The sequence below is a fragment of the Carassius carassius genome, chromosome 29 (genome assembly GCF_963082965.1).
Source record: "Carassius carassius chromosome 29, fCarCar2.1, whole genome shotgun sequence".
Lineage (NCBI taxonomy): Eukaryota > Metazoa > Chordata > Actinopteri > Cypriniformes > Cyprinidae > Carassius > Carassius carassius.
In genome coordinates, this window is record NC_081783.1 from 15,212,701 (window position 1) to 15,224,908 (window position 12,208).

The 12,208-nt window shown below is 36.5% G+C and overlaps 1 protein-coding gene across 7 annotated transcripts in view; it reads right to left on the reverse strand.

Annotated features, from left to right (window-relative positions):
* The window catches only part of rapgef2b (Rap guanine nucleotide exchange factor 2b), a 128,634-nt gene that overhangs the window by 67,593 nt on the left and 48,833 nt on the right, over nucleotides 1–12,208 (reverse strand). For all 7 annotated transcript variants that reach the window (XM_059516006.1, XM_059516001.1, XM_059515999.1 and 4 more), the window contains exon 4: nucleotides 3,865–3,948. In XM_059516006.1, the coding sequence (XP_059371989.1) occupies nucleotides 3,865–3,948 (84 nt within the window). The remainder of the gene's footprint in view (nucleotides 1–3,864; nucleotides 3,949–12,208) is intronic.

A 12,208-nucleotide genomic window follows, 5' to 3' on the forward strand; every position in this document is an offset into this window, starting at 1 on the left:
CTGTTTACCAATGTCTGCCAGCATCTTCCAGTCGCGTGCTAGGCACAGCTGGCTTCTCTCTGATGGTGTGGAGTTGCTCCTGGCAGCTTTAGCCCCTTCACGGATGAAGGCAGTTACCCATGGTTTTGTTGAGGTGTTAGGCATTGGCAAAGACAGGGCATTGATGCTGGATCATTCTTTTTCCAGTGTTGCAGCAAGGCTCTTCAAAACTTGGTTGTGGCGCCAAGTAAATCATCCTTGGGTAAGGCTGGTTTTACACCCGGTGAGTATGTGCCAGAGGGAGGCTGGCCTGGAGCACAGGATGCACCCAGGATCTTCACCAAACCACTGATGGAGATTAGTTGGTGTTGGGAGAACATCATATATGGCTCTGATGGTAAAGCTCAAATCCCTCGTTTCCATGGCCCATACATCCCTCCAGCTCAACCGCCTCCTTTCGACACTCTCCCACCGTGTCCACAGTCCCTGTTTGCCGAGTGCAACTGCCTTGGCCCATCTTGTCGTTTCCTCCTGACGCCGCACTTCCTCCACCACCATCTTCCTCCGCACAATATCAGCATGTCTAAGAGCTGCTGTTGCCTCCTCTACTGCTCTTGCTGGTCTCCACTTGTGCCCAGTAACCAGGATCAGTGCATTTTCTCTGATCACCGGATCTTTGGATTCGTTCAAGGTCATCTGCAGACGTGTTTTAGCACACTTGAACTCCTCTGTAAGGCTGGTGAGGGGCAGCTTGAGGACACTGTTTCCGTAGAGGGTTATGGTGGTGAGGCAGCGTGGAACTCGAAGCCATTTCTTGATGTAGGTTGTGACTCTTCTCTCCAGCTTCTCTACTGTTGTGATGGGCACCTCATAGACTGCCAGGGGCCACAGCACTCGGGGTAGTAGTAGGGTTGGGAATCGTTAGAAATTTTCCGGTTCTGATTCCGGTTCCGGTTCCACCTAACGGTTCCAGTTCTGATTCCGGTTCCATTAAAATCATTAAACAATTATTAAGAAATAGTGGTAAGGAAAAATGCACAATACTCAACTACTCAATGCGCAATACTGTTTATTACTTACTGTCAACTTAATTTAAAGGTTGGCAATGTCAAAATGCAACATATATTACAGTTCGGTTTTTTACTATTTTACCTTCACTGAATGTAGCGTTGCTGGAAGGTAGTAAGTAATGTTGAGTAATGCTAGTCCATCAATCAGCATGTGTTTCAAAGTTGATGTTTTTTACACTATCAATAACGTTTTGCTTTTCAAGCAGGAAAAAGCTTGTTGGCCAAATAGTCCTTTGAGGGCTAAGACACTTGTTAATTTCCCTTAATTAATGAAATATAACGGTTCACACTCTCCATAAAGTCCTGATTTTACAAATAATAATGCAGTCAGGAGAAGGTGTGATGCAATGAGTGGTTTCCACATTTTTAAACATTTAAAATGCATTAAAATAAATATTTTCTATCACTTTGTTTATCACTCTTGAAATGACCTGTACACTAAATAATCTAACCCTCATACTTTCATAACAATACCAGTCTATTTATTTAGTGGTCCAAGTTGAAGCCAGTATGTATATAAGTAGGGCTAAAAAGTTTGGTCCTGGAGAGCCGCAGTCGTGCAGAGTTCAGGTCCAACTCTGAAAAAAAGCCCTCACCTGCCTGTAGATTAGTAATCCTGAAGACACTGATGAGCTTGTTCAGATGTGTTTGATTAGGGTTGAAGCTGAACTCTGCAGGACTGCGGTTCTTCATAACTTTGACAGAATCTTGCTAGAACATTAGCCAAAGTTCTGAGAACGTTCCCTGTTAGAACAGATAGTATGCCATATTTGTACCATGGTAAAGCACGGGTAAAAATCTCTAGAAACTGTGATTACTAATGTTTTCCCAACTCTTGCAGTCAGGAATAGTTAAGAAAACAAAGGATTTACTGGAGGATCAGACTGAACAGAGTTTATAACAAGAGAAACCATTGTTGGTAGTTAAGCCTGTAAAACCATTTTAAAGGACTTGGACTTGTTGCCTAAGTACTGGCACGAGCACCAGATGGTACTGCCACCTCAAACTCAACTATGACTTCTCACAGCACTTTGTACACCATAATGCTTTTAATGCTGTGCATTTAAACACTTGCATGCTGCATTTGTAATGAGTGAGAGTTTCAGGTGCGATTAAACAGAAGTGTTATACAAAATCTGCATTAAAATTAGACTGTTTTTGTTTGGAAAGAAACTGGAAGAAAATATCTGGCGTCGTGCTGAAAGAAGCCGATAAGATGTTACTACAGATCTGCACACAGGGTAGCTGTGATGCCTCTTGGGGGGGGGGGGGGGGGGGGAATGGCCATTTGCGAGTGCTATCAAGACATTGTTTATGAAGTGCACTGCTGTCCTGTTGGTTTTCATTCACTGGACGCCTGAGTCACAGTCTATTACAGGAGCAACACATCACAGCTCTCTCCATGAAGCCAAACGAGAAAGTGAAGGAGGGAGAGACCTGCTTTTTTCATTGCCATGGTGATAAAATGACATATTCCCAACAGCAAGCCAATTCTAGTGCATCTCTGTCAAGTGTTTTTGTACAGCTTGCTATGCTTTTAAATTACGCCCAGTCATTATGTTTCTTCCTGTATGTACACTTCATTTGTGTCACGCCGAGTTCTATGCTACTACATTTAGATTGTAGTGTGCAAAATATTGATCTTCGATAAAGATGGTAGTCTTCATTTGTATATGTGGTCTTGCTAAAGTAGTCCAATTATGATTTTTTCAAGCAGGGATGCACGATAGGACTTTTTAATTTATTTTTTTGTCCGATAGCCATAGGCTGAGTTTCACTTTTATGCATTTATGATTTTTATGCACTTTTTTATATGTTCTACATTTCATGTATTTATGTAACATATTCTACAGTGAAAAATACATTTAGAATGAATAATGGGGAACAAACAGAGTGATAAAGACTACACTGCATAACTGTCCCACTTGTCATGCCGTTACTTGCCTGATAAGAAAAATAATTGAACACAAAATATAAATTTGACAATTTAATAATGTCAACATGACTCGCAGTACCCGCTTGAGCGCTCCGTTATCAGTTGTAGCAGCTGTGGTTGTATATATATATATATATATAATATCGATATCGCCTGGACAGTATAAAATATTGTGATATGAACTTTAGCCCCTATTATTTGTAACTTTTTATATATTTTGTAGAAAAGTCATTTTTATTATTTGTAACCTCTGATATCATTTGCAATTCATTAACTCTTATAAATCTAATTATAATGAAATTTCATTCAGAAATTTTGATTAATATATTTAAAGTATTTGAGAGATTATGAGACAGCATTTCTGTAAAATAAAATAAAATAAAATGCAGAACTCATAAAAGTAAAAAAAAATCAATAAAATAACAAAAAATGCATCTGAAAGTCCAAACATATTGCAAAAATTGTCCCTTAACTAAATAATAATAAAAATGATAATACAAAAATACAGTGGCTCTTTGAAGGTACTTTCATTAAATCCAAATTTAACTAAATTGGTCCCAGTCACATTTTTTGATGTGCGCATCTAACACTTGGGCCATTTAAGTGGCAAACTAGGATGAGGACATGCACAGAGATGGATATTTACTCTTCTTAAGGTCCAGTGTTACATATTTTGTTTATTCAGAATTGGGGTTTAAATTTCCAAACCAGTTCCAAATCATGTTCAAATTCCAAATTATTTGGGAGAACTTTTAGAGAAAGAAGGAAGGTACAAGCTTAACACACATAACAGGATAATGGAAAGGGTATTTAGGGTGTGTTTTCTCATTTCTTAGTGTGAATGTTTGATATTTGATGGCATTCGGGTAAGAGACATACCTGGAGCGTGGCAGGAACATGGACTCTTTGATGAAGACCGATCCAGAAAGCAGAATGTACCAACACGTGCCAATGTCATCCGGACTGTGAGACAGAAAGAGAAAAATGTCACACAGATTTCAAAAGGAAACAAAACATGCTTATTTCTAACATGCGGCCTGGTTTGCTGTATGGTTAGAGCAAAAGTAGCTGACACAGATGCACATAACATCATAACATGCTTAATGTAAACACTGCCATCATTTTTGTTCTGTGATTTTACTCCTTTAAGGAAAACAGTGGAAAGAGTGACCAAACGGCCAAGTGTGAAACACACACCATCTCTCTTCCTCTTGTAAGTGATGCCAATTGATATGTGACTGCTTGATTTATGTGTGTATGTAGGAAATAACACACTGACACACAATCCCCCTTAACACTCCTTTTTTTTCAGGTCACAGAGCAGTCAGAAATATTAGACATCTTCCGAGGCATGCTGGGTCGACGCCAGAGACGTCCTTCTAGCTCCCGGCGAGCCCTGCTCCATGTCTGCCTCTCCAGCAAGTGTTAAAAGTGGAAATATGAAAAGAGGAGCAATCCAATGAGCAGCAGACATCTTGATCACTGAGTCAGAACAGCCGATACACACTCCAGTGAGATAACAAGCTCAAAGCAGTGCTGGGGTTTATGAGCTGACAGACACTCCTAACATGAAGCAAATAACCCAGCTATCACACTACACTGCACACTTCATTATTGCACATTTTAATAGTGCTTGTTTTTCATCCGATTTAATATGTTTTGTCTGCACTGAAATTTCTTGTACATCTTCATCTTATCACACGATTCATTGGAATACTCAATTCTGATTGGTCTATAATCATAGAGCGCAACAGTCGGGTTGTTATGCTATTTTAAATCACCAAATCTTGGCTTTAGCCTTTTATTTCAGGAAAAGAAAAACCTCCTTTCACTAAAAAAAATGAATCATGGGTCTTGTATTTTTAATCTAATAAATCATTAAAATAGGTTGATAATCAAAAGTAGTGTGCATATTTCATTAAACAAATTGTGTATAGAAAATGTTGAGGGCTTTTTACTAATAAAACCAAGAGATCTGTTTTCCTCATTTTTTTAAAGGAAACTTTTGATTTGAGGCTTGAATTGGGGAACTGATTAAACAACACACAACAACAAAAAATAGTTATTGAAAGAGAATTAGCTCAATTTTGCAGTTTTATTTTAGAAGTGATTGTTAATGCCCAGCATGCATATGGCTGAATATGGAGAGTACATTATGAAATTAAATGCTATTTTATGTGTTTTTGAGTGAAGGAAAGCATCAATTAATGTGTAATGTTAAAGTTTCTGTTACATTGAAATTTCCATTGTGTAGTGCGATTGTTACCATTGTGCAGAAAAGTAGAGCTTATGGTTATGGATACTCCTCGAAGGCATTAAGCCTTGTTCAATGAGCAGTAGCTATGCTAGCTGTTTGGCTGTCTTTTAAATGTGAAAAATAACTCAGTCAAATAAAAACCGGCCTCACTCAAATTCACAGACTTTGGAGAATCAACTTAAAATAAATTATCACATTTCACTAATTATATTAAATACACTGCGTCACAGATTAATTCATAAAGGAGATTTTACATGATTTATTCAGGTCGATTCCATAAAAAAAAAATAAAAAAAAAAAATCAACCTTTAAAAACTCAAATATATTATGTGTAATATTGTTATGAGTAGACAGCTCGTTCCATTTTTAAAGTGTGGCTCATTATTGTTTAAAAGTTTAAAAATACATCAAACACATTTTGTAGGGATGTGCGGGTCTAGTCGACTAGTCGACTAAACGGTACAGCAAATACTAGTCAACACTGAAAACAATAGTCGATTTTCTTCATGTCAGTTATGGCGAGCACAAAAGGGCCCAAATGAAAGACTAGCAAGGTGTGGGAATATTTTTTTTGAATTAGTACACAGTTTATACAAAACTTTCCAGTTTCCTTCTATCAAATTGGCTTACAATAACTCTACTGGAGCGATGCATAATCATATTCAATACAGGCACGTAGTGTTAGCTTAGAGACTAGCCAAAACCAGCTAATGTCATTCACTTCAACCCGCCGCCGCTGCGATCCCATCCACGCCGTCTATTCCTCAAAGACCCACTTCAGTTGTGCTGCGTGATGTCCAGGCACTTTCCGAAATTCTGTTGGCTTGCTTTTAGTTATCTCTGCGTGCGCGCCTTCAGTTCCTGCAGAGCGTTATATTTACAAGTGCAGGAATATGTTCCCATCACCCTGTTTTAATGCGCATTTTGAAGTATCGAATGAGAAACGAGTGATGGAAACGTCAAATTTCGAATAAAAATCCCATAATTCATAAATAAAAATTACACTCGCTTGAGGTGGTTTTTGACTTTTGACGAAAAAGGATTAATGCGAATAATGGGAGATGGAAATGCATTTTGTGAATAAATTCCTCTAAGCGCATATAAAAAATGTATTACTTTGCGCTATGAGGTGGGATAACATTACTCGCAGTGGACTGCATGATTTCATTCCAGAGAATTTGGGATGGATGTCCTAATCGCCACAGGTCCTGTCTTTCTTTTTGTTCGTTTTGTTTTTAGATGACATAGTCTACATGACGAAGTGTGTTTTTAGAAGCCGTTTTAATGATATTCCTTGATAAAATTCCCTATTGTTCTTGTCTTGTGTTTTAATATATTATTGATTCACGTTATATGAAGATTAAAAATTATATCAGGCTATTGATTGATTTTTAATTGTTCTGCCTTTCCCCAGCTGATTTTAATAAATAAGCATTGACTGAGGTTGAGTGTGTGCTCTTTTATTTTTTTTAACGACCGCCTAAAATTAAATGATGATAACGCGAGGCAAGAGTAGCCTACGGCATAATTGTGACCTATTTTTTGCGGAATCCATTGAGGGATTTGTCAGTGTGATGATTAAAGTGTTTCAAATGTAGGCTATTACAGTATATACACGTACGAACAATGTTTTTTATATATATATATATATATTTTTTTTTTCTTACTATCTTTTGGGGGGTTCTTGCTTTTAGACTAGTCGACTAGTCGGATACAAAACTTCCGTTTAAACGACAGTCAAATTAGTCATTGTGCACATCCCTAATATTTTGCAATAACACAAAAAAGGTTGTTTTGATACATACAATCGCCAACTTTAAATGAATCGATTTTTTTCACAATGCTTCAATAGGATGCTTCACAATGCTTAAATTCTTGAATTATTATAATGATTATTTTCATGTTCAGATTTTCTAATAATTTTTTCTTTAAATCAAATTTTGTAATGTTATGCATCTCCTCATAGCTGGTTGGTTTGGTTCATAACTTATAATTCGAAAAAAAATCCTATGAGAAAAATACTTCCAGAACCAAGGCCACTCTGTTTCCTAATCTTCTCCGTCATCCATAGCAAATCTGTATATCGGAAAGCTCGTAATTGAAACCGGTGTCTCTCGTATCACACCGCAGAATTACGTTTAGGTTTCATACAAACTGCTGGAATCTTGTGTGGCTGTTATTGATTGCAGTAAAAATAACATCAAAGAACACCAATGTTAATATTTCTGTAGTACAGTTTCAGTATTCGTTTTGTTGCTCTGTGGTTCATTTCGTACATTGCAATAGGTATTTCTTATCTCAGCAAAATAATATAAAGATACTACTATAATTTGAACTCAATTCAAAGTTTCACATTCACATATTAATTTGTTGAGTAGCCACATAGATTATACCTTATTTAATTAATTATTATTATTATTATTAAACATTATTTAAAAGTCCACATTTGTTGAAAGACCTATTTCCACATCATATAAGTACAACCATACTTTTCCAAACATCTGGATTTTTGCCCTTAAACGAAAATCCTACACATGCACACACTACATCGTCTCTATAGGACTAATGAGGCAGCTCCTGACTGCTCTCAAGCGCAGCATGAACGCTGCTTGCTTTTTTCGTTCTCTTTCTGCATCACTCCCTTCATCATTGCCGCTTCCGCTCCCTCTTTTAATCGTTTTTCCCGAGCGTGCGCAGACAAAAAACGAAACACTCAATTATTAATCAGCAGAATGCATAGAGAGAAGGAGAGAGCGGGAATGATGGAGGGTGAGACGGAGAGCGTGAGGATGTTCTGCACCATCAGCGGAGCAGCGCTGACTGAACTGGGTCACTGAAACACTCTTTCAACGCTCATCAAATGCTCATCAAGCACACAGCAACAGCTTCCGGCCCCTCTGGAAAGACTGGGGAGCACAAATGAGAGCAGAAAATCAGGCAAGGTTTGGACGAATATGGACTTCATGCTTTCATCCTTGGGGGTTATTTATCTGCTAATCTTCAGTCAACCGAAAAAGGAAAATCTTGGTTTAAAGGTTACATTTTTTTATTTTAAATTGTGAACATTTACAACCAACTTCATTAAATATAAAGATAACTAAACCACCTTAAATGTTTACATTGTAAATGTTATCTTTGACAGCCATAAAATATGAAATTCTAAAACTAAAATAATATAGAACAATTAAGTGAACTGGTATAATTGCAAAATTACTGATATCGTTATAGTACTTCCAGTAATACTTAAGGCATTAATGTTTGCCCACAAAACCAGGACTGGCTCTGCACCACTTTACCTAGATTCATTATTTCACATGTATGTGCCCTCTAGAAACTTGAATTCTGCAAGTAAATGTTGCTTTATTGTGCCATTCCATAGAGACACAAAATCACTTTCACAGACTTTTACATTAAATGTTCCCTCCTGGTGAAATGACCTGCCCATCTCAACATTAGCTTGCTCTATTCTTTTTCTATTCTGTCTGTTTTCTTTTTATTATTGCTGTGTACTGCGTTAAGCAAACTGAGACTTGCTGTAGTACTTATATATCTTTGCTCTTTTGTTGATTTTGATTGCTTCCATTGTCCTCATTTGTAAGTCACTTTGGATAAAAGTGTCTGCTAAATGACTAAATGTAAATGTAATATTTAATGAGTGGTTTTATGAAAGTTTTATCATTGCAAAAAATGCAAAAATTACAAATAATCTTAAATGTTGATTTAAATCAAGCAAAGACACAACTGTGGTTCTGTCCATGTTGATGTGCCTGCATTTCTGGTCTGAGCTGTGTGTTTGTGCCCAGCGGCATGTCTAGGCATCTCTGATGGGAGTCCCAGCAGGAATACAGAGAGAGAGTGATGGGGAGAGGGAACCCTTCTCTATACCAGCTGGTGGCCATGACTGTAGGAGAGAACCCTTCTGCTGAGCTGTTTCTGTGTGTGTGTGTGTGTGTGTGTGTGTGTGTGTGTGCATCAGACCAGGGAAGAGAATGATGGATCACCCATGCCGCTACAGAGCAGCACTCCTGCATGCACACACATACATACAGACACACTCTTGTGAATGTTGCCTGAGTACTCAAAGTCAACAGCTATTCTTACGCACATAAAAGGCTTTTATAGGGTTTTATTTCTATTGAGGCTGTTCAGTGTAGAGATTACAGGATGACAGCAGCCTTACCAGAGAGTGAACTCAAAGTCATCTTCCTATAAATCTCACTGATTCTGTGCATTCTACAATGAGAAAAATTAGTTATATGGTAAATTATTTATCATAATTATGATTTTTTTAATCTTCTGATCATTTTCAATAGATACTACATCAATTTTTTTTTACTTTGTGTTTATATATAGCCACTACCATTCAAAAGCTTGGAACAATTACGATTTTTTTTTTTTTTCATGTTTTTGGTGAAGCCTTTTATGCTCACCAAGGCTGTAAAAACAAGAAATACAGTTAAATATCATTACAATTTAAAGTAACTTTTAAGCTATATCAGCATATTTTAAATTGTAATATGCTGATTTGCTACGTTTGTAACAAAATATTTTGCAACATGTATAATATATAACATATAATATAAGGATATATGTAATGCGTAGGGGTGTAATAGTTCACAAAATTCACGGTTTGGTTGGAAACGACCCAATGGTGTCATGGTTCAGTATGGTTTCGATTAGGCCGGGGAGTGGTGGTGTTGGAGGTAATTGCGCACAGTGAAATGTTGGAAATATCTGTTTTAAACCATGAATGCGAGCTAGAGCTGGACAATAAATTGATAACAATAATTATCGCAATATAATTTCCTCGATAAAACGAAATGAAGAGTTCAATGTTAGATTTAATGTTTATGCGCCAAAAGTGGACCGAAACAGCAACTCATTTGAATCACCCCTCATGGACCGTTTGTAGCTGAAATTTTGGATATTCACACTGAATTTTAATAAAAGATTAAATGGTATATACAGTAATTGTGTATTTGTGATTAGGCTATAGCATGTGTTCATTTATACTGAATGATTTTAGACAACTGTTTTTCATACAAATAGGTTATAGAAAAACCATATACATATATTTTTACCATGGTATTGATGTGCTGTGTGTGGTTTTAACGGTGTTTAACATAAATTTAAATGTATGCTACTATGGGAGACCAATGCTTAATTTAAATAAATAAATAAATAAATAAAAACTTGGTCAGAATAAATTCAACAATATAAAACTGAGGTTTCTACAATTTTGTTGCTCAATACGAACACTTTTATTGTTATACTGCTAGTATTGTAATAACTATTGTGAGATCGAACCCTAATGCTCACATTAAAGCAATTAAAGAAGAAATTTCTGGAGCTTCACACATCTAGTAAGTAGTAAAAAAAAATTTTACTCTATTGACCACTCTGACATAAATCACAGAAAGTATCTATATCAATTGTCAACTAAAACAGAATAATTATGTCTTCATTTATGATGTGAATGTCTAATTCTTGTTTAGGAGCATAAATAGCATGAACATGAAAAAAAAAGTCCCTGAGCAAAGTTCCCTGATGTTGTCAGCTTGTTTAACAAATGTAAACACTGCTTAAATATTATTTACAGAAAGCATAAATCAATGTGACCCAGTAACAACGTTAAACCTTTTATTACTATAATTTTTAGAAACCCCAGTGTGATATTATTGTCCTTCCAACCTGATCAAATATAAAGCATAAAAGACCTGCCTTTATCGCATCTCTGAAAGCATGATGTTTGTGTATTTGGCACTAGTGGTTCAGAGGCTGTTGCAGTGGGAGTGGTTTGTTCCTGAGGGAAATCAGCAGCAGCAGCACACAAGTCTGAAGATTATTATTAGTGCTGAGCTTTAAACCAGCGAGCTGTCTAATAAAAAAACAGTGGGGTGAGTCGCTGAGGAACAGCGTCTAGGCTGGTACAGCAAACTCAGTGGAGTGTTAGTACTTAAATAGTCTGCCACTGGGAGTTTTGAGAGTGTATAGATGAAAACAACCACCTAAAACAGAGGACTATACAAATCCACAACTATTAGATAAACCAAAAATATTAGCAACAGCCTATTAGACAAGTCAGACAAACTTACAATCCAAAAGAAAGTTTTTGTCATCTCCAACCTGGAGCCAATGCATTTGTTTTGCCAAATTGTTGTCTAATTCAAGACACGATAACTTTTTTGCAGCTTTTTTTTTTTTTTAGATGAATTGAGAGATTTAATTTGAAAAGCTTTTAATTTGTGTTGCTATCTAATATTATATTTTTTGCAAACAGTGACAACTTCGTTGCAGATAAAACACACTAATTCACAAAACTAGGTAGGATAAACGCATAATTGTATTCTTCTTTGTAAGCCCTATTTTCACTGTCGACGTTCCTCTTTAAACTCTCTGATAGTGCCATTTTCTCTCACCAGCTAGTTTAAATGTTAAACGTCACTCACGCAAACAATAAAAAAAAATGCAGTTTAGTTCATTGAGATGCCAAGGAATAATTCTGAGTGTAAAAGTAGGCTACATCAAATAATTATTACAATAAGTTAGGCTCCATTGTGTAACAAGCATATTAAAATGATACACATTCATTATTCACAATATGGAAAGAGGAATAAAACATAGTTCGTTAAGAGCCTGACTCAAACTTTAATGGGTTTAATCAAGTCCACTTTTATTTTTTTGATTATTATTATCACCATATCTCCCACATATATGTGTTTAAGTAAGGCAGTGTTGCAAGTTGGTGAATGAAGATACTTGCCAGGTTACGTGTCACTACTCTGCTTTATTAATTTATCCAGTGTAAAACCCGGACAACGCCACACAAATGTGGCTTTTTGTTAATCACTGTCCTACAGGATTTACCACAGATTATTACACGGCTCTGTGGAATACTTGATCCTGATTGGTCAGTCACAACATTCGTAACAACCTGTAAAAGCTAATAGCACAGGCTCATCTGGG